The sequence below is a fragment of the Maniola jurtina genome, chromosome 12 (genome assembly GCF_905333055.1).
Source record: "Maniola jurtina chromosome 12, ilManJurt1.1, whole genome shotgun sequence".
Classification (NCBI taxonomy): Eukaryota; Metazoa; Arthropoda; class Insecta; order Lepidoptera; family Nymphalidae; genus Maniola; species Maniola jurtina.
This window is the reverse complement of record NC_060040.1, coordinates 11,930,107-11,950,339: the sequence shown is the minus strand read 5'-3', so window position 1 is coordinate 11,950,339 and position 20,233 is coordinate 11,930,107. Positions and strand designations below refer to the sequence as shown.

The window sequence follows — 20,233 nt, the reverse complement described above, 5'->3', positions numbered from 1 at the left end:
CGAGCGACAAAAAAGCACAATCGGCTTTTGTTGTCACGTTCAACTATCGTCAGTAAACCGACTTTACAGACAACCAATTTTTTTTTGTCACGCGGACGTGGAACTCCTTACCATGGTTTCGGAGGCGTATATAGTACGGACTAGTCTAGACAAATGTGTCTCAGCGTCATCCCTTCTTTCGAACCTTCATGGCAAAAGTGGAGAGATGAAAGTCTGAGCCAGCGCATTCCAAACTAGATCTTATCATTGCCATATCCAAGCCTATCTTACAATAAAAAAGTCCTAGACAGAAGTCGAAGCCCTAGACCTCTTCGAGACTTAGGGCTCAACATTTGACAGAGCTTCGCTCGCCTTAACTTCTCCAATGATGCTGTAGCGGCCAATACCAATAAGGCAGATTACAAATTCCGAAACAGTAAGGTAAAAAATAATAATATCTGCCATCACAAATCGTGAGTCACCAGTATGTAGCGATTAACTTACTGGACCGATGAACTCGCTCAAGGCTCAATCCGATATTAGAAGTGAGGCTTTAAACGAGAATTTTTCATCTGATATCTTCGATGTTTTGACAGTTCACGTCTTGGCTCTTGATGCTATCGCAGTTTCAAAGGTTTCAACATCTCTTCAGAGGTCTCTGAGTTAAATCTTTGTATTCTTACTGGTGGCCTTGCCTACAGGGTGGACTAAAATCCGAAAGTTCGTAAGATCAAATTACATTCGTTGGACGACTAACCTTGGTATTTACTCCTAGCGTGCATGTATGAGAGGGATAGGGAAATATTAGCCAGTCAGATACCAAGGTACCATTAATATATTTTTTAAAAGACACAGACACATCTTTTTCAGTAGTGGGCAAACAATTCAAGAAGTACAAGAAGTATATAATAAGTAATTCAAGAAGGACCCTATAGATTTCTTGACAGACACGACGGACGGACGGACGGATAGACAGACAGACAGACAACAAAGTGATCCTATAAGGGTTCCGTTTTTTTTTTTTGAGGTACGGAACCCTAAAAAAATAGAACAAAGCCATCGGAATTTCATTGACTTATTCTCGTCGACCGCTCGATTATCTCGAAAAACTCGAGCATAAAAACTAAATGTCATGAAGAACGGTCGCCGAGGCAAAAAACCATTGAGTGGCTATCCACTATCTTATCAGGTAAGGTATCCAAGGATAAATTCAAATTCAAAATGTTTTTATTCAATTAGACTTTTACAAGTTCTTTCGAATCGTCAAAAGCATCTACCACTGGTTCGGAATGCCTTTCCTACCGAGAAGAACCAGCAAGAAACTCGACAGATAGATACTGGATCTCCTTTGTGTGGATTTATTAAACCGCTTTGAATGTTTAAATCTTGTAAATCGTGAGCTTGAGACGTAGACTGTAAAAAGTATGGAATTATAAAATAAACTTATCTCTATGCATGTCTCAGATTCCCATTTCTTGGCACTAAATTGAATGTACTAATGTTTGGAGAATTAAACTAACTGAAGACGATTTGCATAACTTTGCGAAAAAGTTTCCACTTGACTCAACTATGGATGCTCTTAGGTTTTGTCCGTGGATTTTGATATTCCGTACGGACGTATTCAGAACGTAGGTACGTGACGTATTCAGAACGGGTCTCCTCTCAGAAAGAAAAGAATTATAGGCCACAGTCCGTACGCTGGCCCAGTGCGGATTGGCAGACTTCACACACCTTTGAGAACATTATGAAGAGCTCTCAGGCATGCAGGTTTCCTCATGAATCATGATCCTTTTCCTTCACCGTTAAACCAAGTCATTTAATTGCTTAAAACGCACACTCCGAAAAGTTAGAGGTCCGTGCCCGAGGGATTCGGGACCTTAGACTATCACCGCTTACTGTAACATGTACATAACAAAGATACCTATAACATAGCAAAGATGATAATATCATAAAGCACCTAGAGATCCCCTTGTATACCTACGACTGATCAAGAAATGACTCTCTAGAAGATGTTATAAAGGAAAGAAGCATTTACGTAGACCTTACGTGCTTCCCTCTTGTTATCTTCTACAAGGCATCGTACCGGAACGCTAAATCACCGGAACGGCCGTGCGGCGCGCCGTTAGAGTGGTGGAAAAGTGTTAATTTACTTATGTAAGCTTATTAGGCTGTTTACTTATTAAAACCACTTTTATCTGATTTAAACAGGATTTTCAACTTGCTGAACGATTCAATTGCAAAGGAAATGATAAATAAGATAGGTAGGTAGGTATAAATATAACTTAAGTTAATAACTGCTATAATTTTTAATGACAAGTAAATGACTTAAAATTTCCATTTCTAACAACTTTCCCTCCCCGATTGCCATTTCAACCTGTCGCGTACTATTACTTAGGTAGGTACTATGCGCCAATTTTATTTTAACACTTGGTATATTGCGTAGTCATATCATCATCCTCATATCATTATTATGTGTCGTTAAATATTAACATAATTTATTTATTTAAAGTTTCACCTGCAAATAGCCATCTTAAATTAGGTATAATTCTGAAACCTAGGCAACAAGTTCCATTACCTAGATTTATGAAGATTGCAAGCTTTAGATACAGTAGGTAAGTGGATACCTACCTTCTTAACTTGAACTATCTAATTTGATCTTTGGAAATTGGAACCGACAAGTATGGTAATAGACAAAAACCTTGAAACCAACACTTTGTTATAAGTAAGTACGTAAATGTTGTAATGCATAATAAACGTATAATTTTATCGATGTCCTCGTCGTGACCAATAGATGCCCACTGCTGAACTCTTCACCACAATTACATCTGAAGGGAATGATGATGTGGCCTAAGATGGGTCGCGTTTGCCTAGAAGGTGCCTATTCACTATAGTTTTAACCCGGATTATAATTGGTAGGAAAAACTCATCTTATAAATAAGGAATGATGACGCAAAGCGTGTAAAAAAATGTCTACGACATAGGGGTTGGTAACTCGCCTGCCCGGCTAGCATGGGCAGTAGATAAAAATTATATCCCCCGATTATATCCACTGATGTCATAGAAATCAGTGGATATAATCGGGGATATAATTTTTATCTACTGCCCATGCTAGCCGGGCTGGTGTCTTGCGGTACGGTGGTAACGGTGGTAAAAAGGTGAACGGGGCAAGATCGAAAAGCTCCTGAGCACACTCCAATATCCTGTAAAATACCGATAAGTCGGTAACCTTGCGGCGAGCAAGACTCTGAAGTTTCACCAAAAGTGGTAATTCCATAATAACATCCTATAAGTCTCCCAACTCGACGATCGACAGCGTCAAAAGCTACCTGGTTCATTTAGGTACATTCTAGGTAAGCAAATGTAAATTAAATAACACCCCCGACAAGTGAAGGTTACAGTAGGTAACTAGAAAAGAGCTGATAACTTTCAAACGGCTGAACCGATTTTCTTGGATTATAGCTAAGAACACTCTCGATCAAGCCACCTTTCAAATAAAAAAAAAAACTAAATTAAAATCGGTTTATTAGTTTAGGAGCTACGATGCCACAGACAGATACACAGATACACACGTCAAACTTATAACACCCCTCTTTTTGGGTCGGTTGTTAATAAGGTTGCATAAACAATACAAATATTTCACAATCAGTTTGTATGGAAGCAGAGTAACAGTTTAATTAGTATTGTAGATCAGCAGGATGTAATTACGGAGCACAGTGTATCTGACCACGTAATCTCAACTAATATAAATTGCTAGCGAGCTAAATGTAATGTTTTAATGACTTATCCCCGGGATAATGTAATTAACGTCGTAGGTGGTATAGATATATTATTATGTACTTACTTAACTTATAGGTATGCTTTATTGAGCTTTTATAATATGTGTGTGGGCTTTTTGCAAGTTTAATATCAAAATATTGTGATACTAGCGACCCGCCCCGGCTTCGCACGGGTGGACACTACCACGAAAAATCCTATCTACTTTCCGGGATAAAATATAGCCTATACGGATTCGGAAGAATCCCTCTAAGTAATGGTAAAAGAAATTTTGAAATCGGTCCAGTAGTTTTTGAGCCTATTCAATACAAACATACAAAAATACAAAGGTTTCCTCTTTATAATATTATATATAGATTGAACAGTCCAGTCATTCCACTACGTAATATTCCTGTCTGAAGTCTATATCAACTCGCTTCGTACTAAGTACCTAGGTAGGTACTTGTAATGGATTTTGGGTTATGGGTTCGATTCTGTGTACTTAGCGCGACTACAGGAAGCTTTTTCAAAATAATTAGGTGTGTATTTAATTACATATAATATCCAGAACTACTACTCTCTACTAAATTTTGCGAACAACTATGTATAGTAGATTGATTTGACTATTCAAAAGCTTATTTGTATAGTAAAAACTTACTTTTGTAAGTATAAAAAGCTATTCACGAGTATTTTCGACATTTTTACAAAAAAAACGGTCAAGTGCGAGTCGGTTTCAAAGAGCTGCGTACCACCGTAGACGAAACAACGCCGTTTTTGTGATGTAACCAATGGAATCACAAATTCAAGGTTTTTGGATTTTTCCCTGTACTAGTGCTATAAGACATTGCTGCCGGGCATATATTTTCATGGCAACCTTTAAGTTTTTATTTCCTTGGGTCTTGACAGACGCGACAGAAAGACAGACAGACAGACAACGAAGTGATTCTATAAGGGTTAATATTTTTCTCTGGGGATACAAAACCCAATGCGTACTTTCCTCTAGTTTTTCTTACTTCTCTCCAATGATCTCCCGATGTTATCTAATATTGTTGATGCACGAGTTTAAGCCTATCCGCCTTATCGGTTCTCACGGGCCGCTCTGTTCCGATGCCGCGATAACCGTAATTTATGACTCCACTTGGCTATCGAGTCGCCGGCCGCCTGAGACGAAGTGTCATTGCTGCAAACAAAACCTAACAGAAGTCCAACGCTGGACATAAACCTTTTCAAAAGCGCCACCAAACATGATCCTCCGCCTACCTTATCCACTCGCTTCTTCAGGCCCTTCGCTTCAGCGGGCTGGAGATCGTCCTATACTGCACTTACCTGTACGTGGTCTCCATTCCAAAACACGTCTGCCTCATAGACCGTCGGTTCTGCGACATATGCCAATCCTTTGAGCTCCAGTCACCTGTGTAGGTACATGTGCTAAACAAATGATTGCGTTACGTAGTCCGTGCTATCTGTATGCCAACATTGTTTGCATGGAACTTGTAACTGAACTAACGGGGTCCTAAGAAACTCTACCCTATTTTTCCTTCGGATCTTTCTAAAGATTACATTTTAAAACAATTTCTTTAAAGTGGCACGTGTATCGTATAGCGGTAGGACCCCTTGTAATGTTGTGTCCATAATAAACCAAGAACTTTTAGAGCGTCGGAAATAATGAGTTCATCAGACTTAAACGACTTTACAGAGTTCAAGTATTGAAAATGTGTGATTGCGTATAACATCTCCCATGCATTCGGTCCGGTAAGACTATTGCCAATGCGAACTTAGTTCGAGTATTGAAGGTGTGTTGTTTGTGTATGAATATTTATTTAGCACTTGGTCTGATAAGACAAATGCTAGTTCGAGAATTAAAATATGTGTTCCGCATAGGAACGCATTAAAATATGAAAGGATCATGAGACTGCTCTTACAAGACAACACTTCATATAGAGCCCTACTTATTAGACGTGTGTGTGTGTGAGTGTGCTTCTTCCTTCGTAAAGGAAGAAGTTGTGTGCGGCATCATTCACTCCAGTTGGCGTAAAAGGGGTTTAGAGTGAATGATGGTACGTAGCTCCACCACACCACATACGGTGAGCTTCTGCCTTCCCTTGGTATCCCATCGTCATACTGGGACCCTCGATAAATCAAGAGATCAATATGGCACATAAAATACCAATGAACAGTAGCTCCCCCCCCACACACATCATCCAAATAAACAGCGCAGCGTATGCAAGCATACTTTAGGAAGTAGTGCGTGCCACTTATGATCCCACGTTGCAGCCGAAGCTGAAATAGCATTTTTATAGTGGTGCTCTCCCACTACAGACCTGTAATAGGTTTCAAGGTCGGGTCAGACTCACTGCGGGAATATCCACAGGCCTTAACCCGACCTTCAGTATATATGCATTAGCGTAATTTTGTATGGGTATGTTATTGATATTGGGTAACCACCACAAGGCGGTTAAGTATTCCAACAAATGTCAGAATACAAACAGAACAGCAGCATTACCTGCCCTCTGTGGTCAGTCTGTTATTAAAGCACATTAGAATCATCTCAGCAAAGGATTCACAAAGCGCCTAAGACACTAGGGCTCTCCTTAGTTAGGATTGACAAAGCATCAAAGGCACCAGGGTTCTCCCTCGCATAAGTTTCTTCCAACGTGCTCTGTCATATGTCAGATAGTTAGTTAATATCACCGAAAGCCATCTCAAGCAAAGATCACCGGACATCCGGAGGACACGCGGTTCTCCCCGCCTGAGCAGCCACGTCGTAAACAGTTCAAACATAAATCGCTTTTAGATCTTGGGAGGTATCGCCCCTATATAACAAATATATCTGTGTAATTAAAGTGGTCCCTTCTATTCGAGTGTTTGCTTAAAATGTTTCTCTCCAAACACCAACTTGGTCCGAGTCTCAACTCAGTATTCTTTAATATAAACTTTATGTATCGCCCCAGTACAGAATTTAAACAAATTAATTATCTTCGCGCATTACGACGTCCGCGCAGGCACCGCCCGCCGACGCAAATGCACGCGGTCCCGCTGTGCGAGTGACTTCGTTCACGTTCTGATTTGGACTCTGCTCCAAACGTTACGACGCCCGCGCACACATCGCTCGCCAACGCTATTCGGCCGCGGTCGATCGCGTCTCTGCATCACCGACATGCGAAACGGTGTTTGCCTCTTTTCGAAAATTCAAAAATTAATTTTATGTTCATATGTATAAGTACATCTCTACAAGTATTCACGGACCTGATTTTGATAAAATTGAAGTAAAAATGTTAATACTTTTTTTTTTTTTTTTTTTTTTTTAAATATTATTTTGTAACACTTTGGTGTAAAATGTAGGGTCGTTACAAACTTGGAATAAGCTAGGTCGTTACCTCGGTGTTGCTCTTAATCTAGCCAGGATTTCGGCGGCTTGGACCCCTTATCGTGGCTTGGAGCCCCGTGGCTAGTGGTAAGTCATATTATGTTCTCCGCGTTGCGTTGCGCGTGGAGGTGATATCAAGTCCGGTGGAGATCTCATGCCCATTTGCCCACAGTAGCATAGCGTCGAATCCAGTAGGTCTCGCTTCATCATCTTAGCTAGGACTAGCGCGCTGGTGGTGGCGAGTTCCCGAGACAGTGGACGCCGATTGTCTACCACTCTGGCTTTCCATACACTTAAGACAGAGTTATACGAGACAGATGTATATCTCTCACATAAATCTGCCTCTTTTTAACTCAATCTTAACAGCGCTCTCCGTCAATCGTTTCATACAATCGTAGTTCCAATTTCATTTGAATATTAAGCAACCAAGTCCATGAAATTTTGCAGACATATTCTAGAAACTAATATCTGTGTCTGTGGTGTTTTAGATTATTCTAAAAATATGTAGTTTTAAAATTACAGGGGCTCAAAGATTTGTATGTAAATTTTTAAGACCGCGTAACTATGAAACCGAATATTTTAATAGAAATCTGGAAAACCACAGACATAGATATTAGTTTCTAGAATATGTCTGCAAAATTTCATGGACTTTGGTTGCTTAATATTCAAATGAAATTGGAACTACGTTTGTATGAAACGAGTGACGGAGAGAGCCCTCTTAAGTCTAAGCTAAGTCAAAGTGCGCTCTATAAATCTCACCTAAGTTTCAGTGCTTATGACGTCGCGTCGTCAAAGTTGCCTAATAATTAGGAGTTTTAACCAATACCTAAAGTTATTTAAGTGAGTGGAATTACATCCGTGAGAACAGATCGATTTCATTACTTAAATTACTTGGTACTGAGTAGGTTTACCATAAGCATTTCTACGAGATAGAGAAATTTGGTGTCAAGTTGCCAATGTCGTTGCAATGTCACTTTTATCCACAGGTGAATGGTGATTTGTGTTAGATATTATGTAGTTTCTTTTAACGCCTTCGGCATTTAAATAAGTGCGTTCTTTCCTACTACTTTTTCCCTATAACCTTACGTCTATTCCTAAAAAATATTCTCTCTCAGCGTCGTGTCCCTCAATACTTAGGGTCATATTCCTTTTTCATTGATCACCTATAATGGTAGAAATTTCTTGAGATAATAATTATGCGGTGGGCTCATTCCACGTACCATTTACCAACACGACTTATTTAGAACTTTCAGGTCCTATTAATAGTCTTAAATAACCGAAACCGACAGCTTTACTTGGTCGTCGACGTAAGGAAGACACGAAAAGGCCAAATGGACCTCTAAAGAAGGTCACCCATCCACTTACCAACATGGATGAACGTTGCTTACCCAGCGCAGAGTTGTAAAAATTCGTCGGTTGGCTACGGAATCCTAAAAACGACGTTGTTTTTTTGAGCTCTTGAACATAATATTAGGTACAGGGGCTACACTATATGAACGCGAATAATTTTATTATAGAATCATCAAAACAATATTGTCATTTGAAATTCTGAGGACCGTTTCCATCTCATGTGATTAACTTCTCAATAAAACAAATGACTTTACAAAACTTTTATGTATTTAAGGAAAATGTACAAAAAAAGTTTGATTTATTAACATAAGCGGATCGTAAAAAGTATTGCATAATAATTTGCGCTCTTAAAGCTCGTTCACACTGGACGTAAAATACGCACCACAGCAATGTATTAAAAACTAGACGATGCCCGCGACTTCGTCTGCGTAACTTTCATTTTTTGCCCCAGCCCCGTTGGACCTTTTCCGGGATACAACGTGGCCTATGTCCTTTCCTGGGATGCAAGCTCTCTGGGATGAAATGCTAGCAGACAAACAGATAGACACACTTTCGCATTCATATTATTTTATAGCATGGACTAAAGCTATAAGCTAAAGCTACCTGCTAAACTTTATGATTCTAGGTCAACGGGAAGTACCATATAGGTTTTCTTGACAGACATGACAGGCGGACAGACAGATAGACCGAAAAACGCTGCGGTTGTTGTCTACATCTGTGCTAGCCATTATACCTATCGAATGTGACACACCTTACAAAGAGAGGTGAATAGTCGGCCTCGGCCGCCAATATGTTTCCAATCATATCCCACGAGCATCCGCAATCCGTTGACATAATCGAGTTTTACAAGTTTCCATATCAAATATAGAGAAGGTATTCGAGATATCTGGGGCTGGAATTCTGTAGGTATAGTGTCGAATCTTTCTATTTTTAACCCCCGGCCCAAAAAGAGGGGTGTTATAGGTTTGACGTGTGTATCTGTGTATCTGTCTGTGGCATCGTAGCTCCTAAACTAATGAACCGATTTTAATTCATTTTTTTTGTTTGAAAGGTGGCTTGAAGGTGTTCTTAACTATAATTCAATAAAATCGGTTCATCCGTTTGAAAGTTATCAGCTCTTTTCCAGTTACTGTAACCTTCACTTGTCAGGGCTGTTATAAATTTTTAACACTTGTTAGTCTTTCTCTTTTCCGTGACTCTAGAAATGACTTTTCATTTTCAAGTGGTTATTTATTCCTAGAATAGTTTGTGTAAATTGGTGGGTCAGGATCTGGCATTCTCCTTTAGAAATGTGTAGCTTCAATGTTACACCGCACCAGCCTCAAAGATAATTGTACATGTAAAACTTTGAGACCGTGTAACTTTAGAACTACACATCATCATCATCATCAGCCTGTGGACGTCCACTGCTGGACATAGGCCTTCCCTAAAGAGCGCCACCACACCCGGTCCTCAGCCTTCCTCATCCAGCCACTTCTACACATTCTTACAGAAATCTGGAAAACTACAGACACAGATATAAGTTTCTAAAACATGTCTAGAAAATTTCATCGAGTTTGATTGGTTAGTATTCAAATGAGTTCCCCTACCCTCGGCGAGAGTACCCCTCCGTCCCGTTTCCCCTGACGGAGGGATGCGTTACGTTTTTCATACACAAAGAAAGGGTTACTTTTCTTACCTAGTTTATTCAGAAAACCTCTCAACTCTGTCACAATATTTCGTAGCTTTATCTACAAACCGCTTCTGTTTTCACAGACAGCAGTTGCAACACAAAGAAACAAACATAATTATGCTAAAATACCACTAGTGGATACTAAATATTCATAAAGCGGTATATTTATAGCAGTGTGGTATGAATGAGACGTCTTCATATTCTAATTTCCTCATTAGCGGGCATTTTAATGTAAAACCTGTAGCGAGGTGGAAAATAAACACTCCGTTATGAGGTTTCAGGTTTCTGGGACATTGGGAGATGGTTGAAATCCTTGAGAATGTAGGTAACTTACTAATTGACCAGATCGTAACGTATCCGGATATCCTGTGAACGAAGAATGGCGATAGGGAATTGGTAGTGGTAACACTCCCCTATGGTTTGAACTTTGACACTCGAAGGCAACAATCGCACTATCCTCATATTTAATTTACCTTTTGCTTTGTCCCCAGTGATGCATAGTGAGTGAAAGCATGGGTCCGACGGAACGAACAGGCTCGCGGCGATCTCCAGAGCCTCCCCTGCCGCCGCCCATACAGCCTTGCAGTGGCTTCCTCGGCAATGTGAGTACCTATAAAGATTTAGAGCCTCAATAGCCAACGGTTAAAGAACCGGATCCTAAAAGATCGGCGGTTAGTAACCACTAATAATGTCGTACCTACTACTGGGACAAGCTTTTGGTACACTTAGTTGGAGGCAAAAATGGAATATTAATCAGGATAAATATGGCTTGTATTTTTTATAAAGAAAAAGAAAAAAAGAGAAGAAAGATTCTATTATTATTTTATCTACTAATTTATTAAATATTCCATAAAATAGCCAGAATAACCGATAGGTTGCTCTGGCTATTTTATGGCGTCGGTAGCTCAATCATAAGAACCCTGAACAAGTTCGTAAGTCCAGCGGCGAAAATTAACTCGGGGAAACTAAGCAGCCTAAAGCAGACAAGGCAAAGTATGAAACCTATTACAGATAAAGGAACCTCCCAGACTCTTCCCGGTTGAGCAGCTTCCATCTTGAAATGCATCATAAATTACCATCAAGCAAGATCGCGGTCAAGCGTCCGTCCACAAACCTGTCAATGATAAAAAAAGAACGTTCGAGCCTCAGAGTCTGGTGGCGACGTCGTTTCCATCCATCAAGCCAATTAAAACTGATCGCACATACGTTAACCGCACCGCACGCAACTAACTTACTGAATGTCTCGCAAATTACCTCATTTTTAGGGATCCGTAGTCCGTACCTCAAAAGGAAAAAATTAACTCTTATAGGATAACTTCGTTGTCTGCCTGCGGGTTGCGGTTGTTTCGAGGACGTTTGCTTGCTTCAGAAACTTTATTCTTTCTACAACGCATTCATTGCTATCCACCGCCGATATTACACTATGTACTTACTTTTTAACTGTTTTTAATTTTCGTGGTAGCCATTTTGAAATTCGCCATCTTGGGTTTTTGTTATTTACTATCGCAGTAACTTGTACTGTTAAAACTTCAACTGTCCTGTTACGGTTCATAAGATAGAGCCTGTTGATAGACAGACAGACTAACAGCGGAGGCTTAGTAATAGGGTCCCGTTGTCAATCGGGTACGGAACCTTAAAAACAAGGAAAGCTGCTGAGCCTACAAGAAAAGCGGAAAAGCGTAGCGTGCGGTGCCCTCGGCGAATAAAAATGTGTGGTTAGTTTTACGTACCGGTTGAAAGCGACAAGAGTCTCGCCCCGATTTGATTTACACCTCACTTTCGACGCCTGTACCGTTAAAGCTTTTAAACTGGTCGATATGAAAGCCGGCGAAGCAAGACAGATGGTCTGCGGGCTGCCTTATTGCCTAATTATTGGAGTTCCTTAAACGGAAATGCCGGTGAAATTGTGAAAATGGGCGATTGCCTTTTAAGGGAAAAAGATGCGCTTACATGATTATTACGTGCATCTACTTTGGTGATTGCTGATTGTGTGTATGATTAATTGGCTCTTGTATGAATATATAATACTAGCCGATGCCCGCGACTTCGCCCGCGTGGATTTAGGTTTTTCAAATCCCGTGGAAACTCTTTGATTTTCCGGGATAAAAAGTAGCTTATGTGTTAATCTATGATATTATCTATCTCCATTCCAAATTTCAGCCAAATCCGTCAAGTAGTTTTTGCATGAAGGAGTAACAAACATACACACACACACACACACACACACGCGCATATACACACATATACACACAAACTTTCGCCTTTATAATATTAGTGTGAAGTGTGATTACTAGCTGATGCCCGCAACTACGTGGATTTAGGTTTTTGAAATCTCTTTGATTTTCCGGGATAAAAAATAGCTTATGTCAGTTTCCAGGTCTTTAACTATACCCATGCCAAAAATCACGTCGTTCCATTGCTCCATTACGACGTAATTGGAGGACAAACCAACAAACAAACACACTCGCGATTTTGATGGTCTTGCCCTACGGAGCTAAAGTTTTACAGACATTACTTGATGATATAGCCACGATTGTCTCCCCATGAGGGAACTCCTCAACGATCAATTATAGCTCCGTCAAAAAATTCTATATTTCCATAACAAAAACATGAGTTTTCTTCTTTTTAATTGCATTTTAATTAGACTTTGTTTAAATAAAGTAAGGGCTCACTTCTTTCATAATTAATCCATACTCATATTATAAATGCGAAAGTGTGTCTATCTGTCTGTCTGCTAGCTTTTCACGGACCAACAGTTTAACTGATTTTGATAAAAGGTATACAGTTAGCTTACATCCCGGGATCCCATGGATTAACACTAGGCTACTTTTTATCCCCGAAATCAAAGAGTTTCCACGGGATTTTTGAAAAACTTAAATCGACATCATCTAGAACTACCAATCACACTATCACACTTAATATTATAAAGGCGATAGTTTGTATGTGTGTGTGTGTGTGTGTGTATGTTTGTTACTCCTTCACGCAAAAACCCCTGGACGGATTTGGCTGAAATTCGGAATGGAGATTGATAATATCCCGGATTAGCACATAGGCTACTTTTTATCCCGGAAAATCAAAGAGTTCCCACGGGATTTTAAAAAACCTAGATCCACGCGGGCGAAGTCGCGGGCCTCAGCTAGTATTCGAATAAAACTTGCAATATGCGAAGATCGTGGGATCGAGAAGGCGTGATATGCAGAACCTGTAATGGATGTTAGATAAAGGCTTCACCAAAATTTTATGAGTATTTTATGGTATTTTGCCGGTAGCCGGTTGTCGGTCGGAGTCAAACCGGGCGTGTGAAGTATGTCCCGCCCTCACGGCGGAGTGGCCCAGTTATGCGAATTGGACACAATTGATGCACACTTAGGAGATTTTAACTTTTCGAACGCCATATTTGATATTGTTTATATACGTTTTCTCTTTTTAATCTATAATTCTAGGGTTTCAAGCCATTCACGGGCTAGGTCAACCATCTAGGGTCTAGAGAGTAATCTTAATAAGACGTGACTAGGTCAAACTGACAAAGTGAACAATACTAACAAGTTAAAAATGAAAACTCGCTCGGGACGATGCAAGGACTCTGACGATACCCACACCGTGAACTAAGTAGATAAGTATTTGATAAGAGAAGATTTTTTGCTCTAATTAAAGAACAGTTTCTAAGTATATAAACAAGCACTTAACAAAATCGCTGCAAAAGCTTGGTTTTTTTGTGTAAAAAAATCTTCCAGCTTTTGCTCTAACAGCACTTCTGTGTAATTGTCATAATACGCCCGTTAGTACCGTACAATCTGATTCCATAACGATTCGCTGAGTCCGACGAGCTGAAAGCCTAGGGAGCAGCCTTAGGGGTAAGGTAGGTAGGGAGAGGGATTAGACATAAACCCTAAAACTTAGGTGATGCTGGCATAGGTGCTGGTATTTCACGCAGAGATAATAATAATTTTATTTGACGGTGTCTGTAGTAGATAACAATGTCTTATGGAGGTTGGTTATATTCCAGGAAATACAATTATTAAAATACTTTGATAATAAACGTCACCTCAAAAAGTACTAATTTTCTTTTGGTGAGAATTCAGTTGGAACTTCAAAGCTAATTTTCATTTAGTTAGTTAACACTGCACTCGTTTTTGGAACTGGCCAAGGAGATAACGCAGAAGATGAAAGTATTATTAAATTGCGACGAAGATTAACAATAGCGCTGTTGTATTATATTGGCTAAATTCTTAGCTTTTTTGCAGGGACTGTCCATTTTAGCCAATAATGAGAGAGTATCAGTCACCCAAAGGTCAGAGGTGATTGCGTTTGTTTCACGTTAGCTTCAAACTTTTGTGTTATGAGAGCAGGGGCCCTACTGCCAGCGCTTAAAGTAATAATGTTTCAATATTGTTTTAACAATTTCATACAAGTTTTATATGAAAATGTCAAAACAATATTAAAATATTACTACTTTCAGTGATGGAAGTAAGGCCCCAGGTTACATCAATGATGTTTTTGGACCCTGTGGTCCGCTACTTTGTTATATGGGAACGTAGCGTCTCCCCTTGGACAAGAGTGACTGCTTTCTGCAATTCCGTTGTTGGATATCACAAATCGCAACAATTTATGCTGTGGGAAGACGCAGCCGGAGGGCCGCGCAGATTACGCGAAGCGCAATCTTCTTACGTCCATAAATTGCCCTTATTACCTATCTCGGACTTGGCCTCTATTCATGATTTAAGATTTGAGTGTGCTTGATACTTTCTGACCGAAAGATATGAACATTCTGGTAAATAATCTCAAATAAATACTATACACTTATCCTGTATTATAATATACTTATTACTGATAATAAATCGCGATCCTTTTAGAGGATGTATGGAGGTGAAATACTGTCAAAAGACCCTAAATAACATTAGACCGAAATAGATAAATCATTTTTTTATTGAATGATGGTCATTTAACTTTTTCAGATGAATGGAGAATTTATAACTGAAGTATTTATTTTTCTTGTATCGGGGACCAGTATGGATGAAAGTCTTTTTGGAGTCATTCATAAGTTGTAGTAGATATGTTACACTCAAAGACCGAAATGCTCATTGAGCGAAGAAACAGCTCACAACGTCTTGTGGCAATACCAGAAAGCTGTTTTTTTCGCTCAATGAGTATTGTCCTGTCTCGTTTCGACTCGTTTTCGGTTTTTTGGCGTAAGAGAAACTTTTTTAGAATTTCAACCGTAGGTACTACATAGGCGTGCGTAGAAATGCGCTTGTATGTTACAACACTCGCATCACAAACCTCTCATCGAAATAAACCAAGCAATGGATACTTATGCCTCGTAGTGGCAATTTTAGAGCTTCGCTCGGTTATTGCAGTCCCAAGGAATGACGGGGCGGTATTCCTGTTATATTATATTTAAAGACAATGCAGGCCACATCACGCTTGACCTCGGAACGGCGCGAGCGCAAGATTATGCTTATGTAAGTTCAGCATCAATTCTGTTTTTTCAGGACTGCATGCAATTTCACGCCATAGCGTCACTGTATATTGTACTTGGCAAATTATTGTACAATGCAGAACATATAGGGTTGTTATATACTATTTTAACTAATTCGTGTCATATCGTAGTTATGCTAAGTAGTTTACAGAACTTAATATTATTTAATCTCTTTGGGTTTTAAAAATTGGTACTTACCAGTTTCAATCATTTTTCTTTTCACGACGTTCAGTAGGTACTATTCGAAACGCTTTTTCTTTAATTTTATTTTTGATGTAACCACAAATTCACGGTTTTCAGATTAATTCCTTTACTTGTGCTATAAGACCTACCTATCTACCAATTTCATGACTCTATGTCAACGGGAAGTAGGTACCCTATAGGTTTTCTTGACGGACACGACGGGCGGACGGACGGACAGACAGACAGATAACAAAGTGTAAGGCTTCCGTTTTTCCTTTTAAGGTACGGAACCATAAAAACTGGATTACTCGTGATATTTAACATCATTTTATCGGCAACGTGTCCTATTTCAACTTACATTGTGGTGAACATACACCTATTTGCCTTTTATTTTATAGAAAACGGGCAATTCAAGCACTGGCAGGATGCACTCACGAGGTAGGCACTTACCTATAGACGCAACACGACCAGTTTTGTACTTTTTGCGTAATAAATACTTTACGGACGTATTAATATAAATTTTCTTAGAAATTTCATATTTCGTCGCCGTCTCAAGGCGTGTTTTTCCTTTAGCCTGTATTTCTTGTAGTTATGTAATAGACATTTGTAATATCCTTAGTACCTTAAATTATATACTGGTTGAGTTAGAACTGCACGGAAGAACAGTTACGCAAAACCATCGATTTTATTTTATTGCTTCAATATTCGAAAATGGCGTGAATTGTACAGTGTCCGGCAAATAACATGAGTAACAAGTGTAGATTAAAAATTTATATCACCCCCGACAAGTGCAGGTTACAGTAACTAGAAACGAGCTGATAACTTTCAAACGGCTGAACCGATTTTCTTGAATTATAGCTAAGAACACTCTCGATCAAGCCACCTTTCAAACAAAAAAAAAACTAAATTAAAATCGGTTCATTATTTTAGGAGCTACGATGCCACAGACAGATACACAGATACACAGATACACCAATACACAGATACACACGTCAAACTTATAACACCCCTCTTTTTGGGTCGGGGGTTAAAAAGCGGCATTATGAGGTAAAATTGACATATTGTGGGAAACATAGCTATTTTATCAAAAATACCATACATTTTTTTACAAATAACAACGTTGTCACTTGAAGTTGCTTTTACTTATGCGAAGGTTTAAGAAACCAATAATCCATCTCGGGACGGTTTTAAAGTGGTGAAACGGAAACGGTTCCCTAACTGGCCCCAAAATACGCTTATGGGTCACTTAAATGTTATGGATCGTTGATGAAATTGGGGATAGATAACTTATCGACAGATTACAGATAGATTGATTTATTAATGTCGGTAATAATAAAATATAACATAATAATAAGTTGTATCGCAATCAACCACATTGCATCCTACAATTTATTCCATGACTTTATTGTTGCTCAAGCACTTTATGAGTCTCAGAAATCGAGAGGAGAGCACAGTCACGACTAAATCTAGTCTGTCATTAATTGTAATGCAATTAAATAGGAAATCTCAATCGATCGTTTGTTGCAATTGTATCGGGCTGGAGGGAACGGTCGGTCCCAATTAGTTGTAAGTAGACCATCACTTCTGCCTTTCTTTATTGCTACCCCTTTACTTTGTCGCTACTTACTAAGTGAAATGTTGATGCAGAATAGTTTATTAACCCCCGACCCAAAAAGAGGGGTGTTATAAGTTTGACGTGTTTATCTGTGTATCTGTTTATCTGTGTATCTGTCTGTGGCATCGTAGCTCCTTAACTAATGAACCGATTTTAATTTAGTTTTTTTGTTTGAAAGGTGGCTTGATCGAGAGTGTTTTTAGCTATAATCGAAGAAAATCGGTTTAGCCGTTTGAAAGTTATCAGCTCTTTTCTAGTTACTGTAACCTTCACTTGTCGGGGGTGTCATAAATTTTTAATTTATACTTGTTATTCTTTAAATGCTCATTTTACTCTTAAATATGGTATGGCCTAAACCTTTCTCATTCCGAGAGGGTACCTGTGCTCAATAGTGGGCCGGTGATGGGTTGATTTTGATAATGAACGTCACTAACTCTGCTAAATATAGGTATGCACAGTCTCAAAACTAAACTTTATGACATGTCTAAATATTAATTATATTTCTATCCGCTTTATAGTGATTCGTACTGAAAATAACAGCACTAGATTAGACCTACCCATTTAGTTCGCAGATTGTGTAGAAAAGAATTAGCCACGTTCTCTTTACTAAACTGTAGCAGTTTGTGCGCGTAATGGTAGTTAGGTTCATTTATGCGCATAACATAACAGTTTTATAATACTGAAATCATAACAATCTATTACATATTATTTGTGCATAACACGCAAAACCTACTGGACCGATTGAGAAGAAATTCAGTTCAAACGCGGACGACTTGCTTTTGCGCTTACTACAACAAACTTATGGCCCCAGAAAATCAAAAGTTCCCACCAGGTTTTACAAAAACCTAAATTATGACGTATTATTTTTACGCGTATGAAGTCTAGATACTCAGTAGCAAATAGATAATGTGCTAAAAATGAATCCAAATTTCGTTCAAGTTTTTATTGAAACGGTACAATTACTGAACTGTTTGATGATAGGATGTGTTTGTAGTTAATGTAATTTGAGTTTTGACGCCATTCATTCAGTTTTTGCTCCCCCATTTGTCTAATAGAGATTCAAAACTTAATAAAATCAATGATGTTAGCCACTATGCCGTCAGGTCTCATGATAAATAAATAAACAATACTATCGGAGACCACACGCACCAGCTAACAGTAAAGCTGGAGCGGGTCGGATAGATCTGATACGGGATAATTGCTGGATCCCAGATGGAACGACTATGCTAAACGCCAATTAGCCACTTTCTTGTAGTGTCAGCGCAAAAAATAGAGATAAATCTTATCTTACAGTTTTATATAAATGCTGCAATACTTTTTTACGTCAGTAGTTACGGACGTATTATAGAACCGTTGGTCATTGGTCTAGTATCTATACTAATAAATAAAATTGAAGTGTCTGTCTGTAATTTCGAAATAACTACCTCATATTAAGCTCATATGGTTATTTGAACGGTACCATAACTGAATCACACGTTTTTAAAATTTTTGTCTGTCTGTCTGTTTGAAAAGGGCTAGCCAGCAGCTAGTGATAAGTATAGGACTACGGATCTGGTGATACAAGGTTCTGGTTTCAACCCGTGTCGGACCAAAATCAAGAAATTTTCAGTACTGGCCTGGAGTTAGGAAGTACCACCTGTGCACTATAACATCTCCTACACAGATGGTTAAATTGTGTTGAGATTGACTACTGTGACCGAAATTCGGTCTGCAGAAAGGATATTAGAGACGTACCTCAAGCCTAGAGTATAAAATATTATCTATATTCTCTATTTTTCGACGAAAAATCAAGGCTTTCCCTTGGGATTTTTAAACTTAAATTCTCGTGAATAAAAGGGAGGGCATCATCTATAGTTAACCTATATTTTTACAGAGAATATTACCTAATGATTATACAAATACAAATTCAAATAAATATTCAAATTTTAAAAATCTTCATTTGCAGAAAAAAATTACAATACAATTATTATGTAACTTATATTTGGAATATTTTATTTAATTTCTTGTTGCCTTAACTTTTGGGTGGCATAATGTGAATATTATTTAAGCGTATATAAGAGTGAAGGTTGATTAATATGCTTTAACAACCCGTTACGTAATATTAAAAAAATGATAAAATCAATTAACTTTTCAATATTCATGAAAGTTTTTAAAATTACTTTTTCTGTTAACGGTCATTCTTTAATACAATGTATCTTTATTCTGCTAATCAATTTCAATCAATGATTGACAACGGGTATTAACGGATTAACTATTGTAAATATTCATTTATTTTGCAATAATATTATTGAATTTTAATAAATAAAATTATACAACCACTTAGGGTTCATTCAGACATGCCACAACTAAATCACATCATATCAAATTGTGTGGTGACATATTTTAATGTCACAGGGCACTTTGTATATTTTTCTTTATTTAGTAAGGGGCTTTTAACAATATTGTACCAAAACGCGTACTGTCTAGTACCACTAGCTACGTCCAAAGTCTGTCGCGAATGTGTGGTCAATACCGGCGACAATACAGCAACAAAAGTAACCACGGGCGGCCTTGTACACAAGTGGTCGTCCATACTGTAACCACCGTACCTACCAGTCTTTTTACCCGACTGCGGCAAAGCCAAAAGGAAGGGTTATGATTTTAGCAGTCTATGTATGTATGTTTGTATCCAGATTCTGTGTGCTCCACCGTAGCGCCTAAGCTACTGGGCCGATTTTGATGAATGAGGTGTCAATCGATTCGTCGTAAAGGTCCGGGTGACATAGGCTACATTTTACACCAAAAAATTGACCTAACAGATGCTACATGAAAAAAAGTGGGGGTCTCCAAAATTTT

General features: G+C 38.7%; 1 protein-coding gene across 1 annotated transcript in view; it reads left to right on the top strand.

The window, feature by feature from the left end:
• Window positions 1-20,233, top strand: part of LOC123870341 (leucine zipper putative tumor suppressor 2 homolog) — a 119,377-nt gene that overhangs the window by 6,651 nt on the left and 92,493 nt on the right. The window contains exon 2 of the mRNA XM_045913597.1: window positions 10,613-10,723. Within this exon, the coding sequence (XP_045769553.1) occupies window positions 10,634-10,723 (90 nt within the window). The 5' untranslated portion in view covers window positions 10,613-10,633. The remainder of the gene's footprint in view (window positions 1-10,612; window positions 10,724-20,233) is intronic.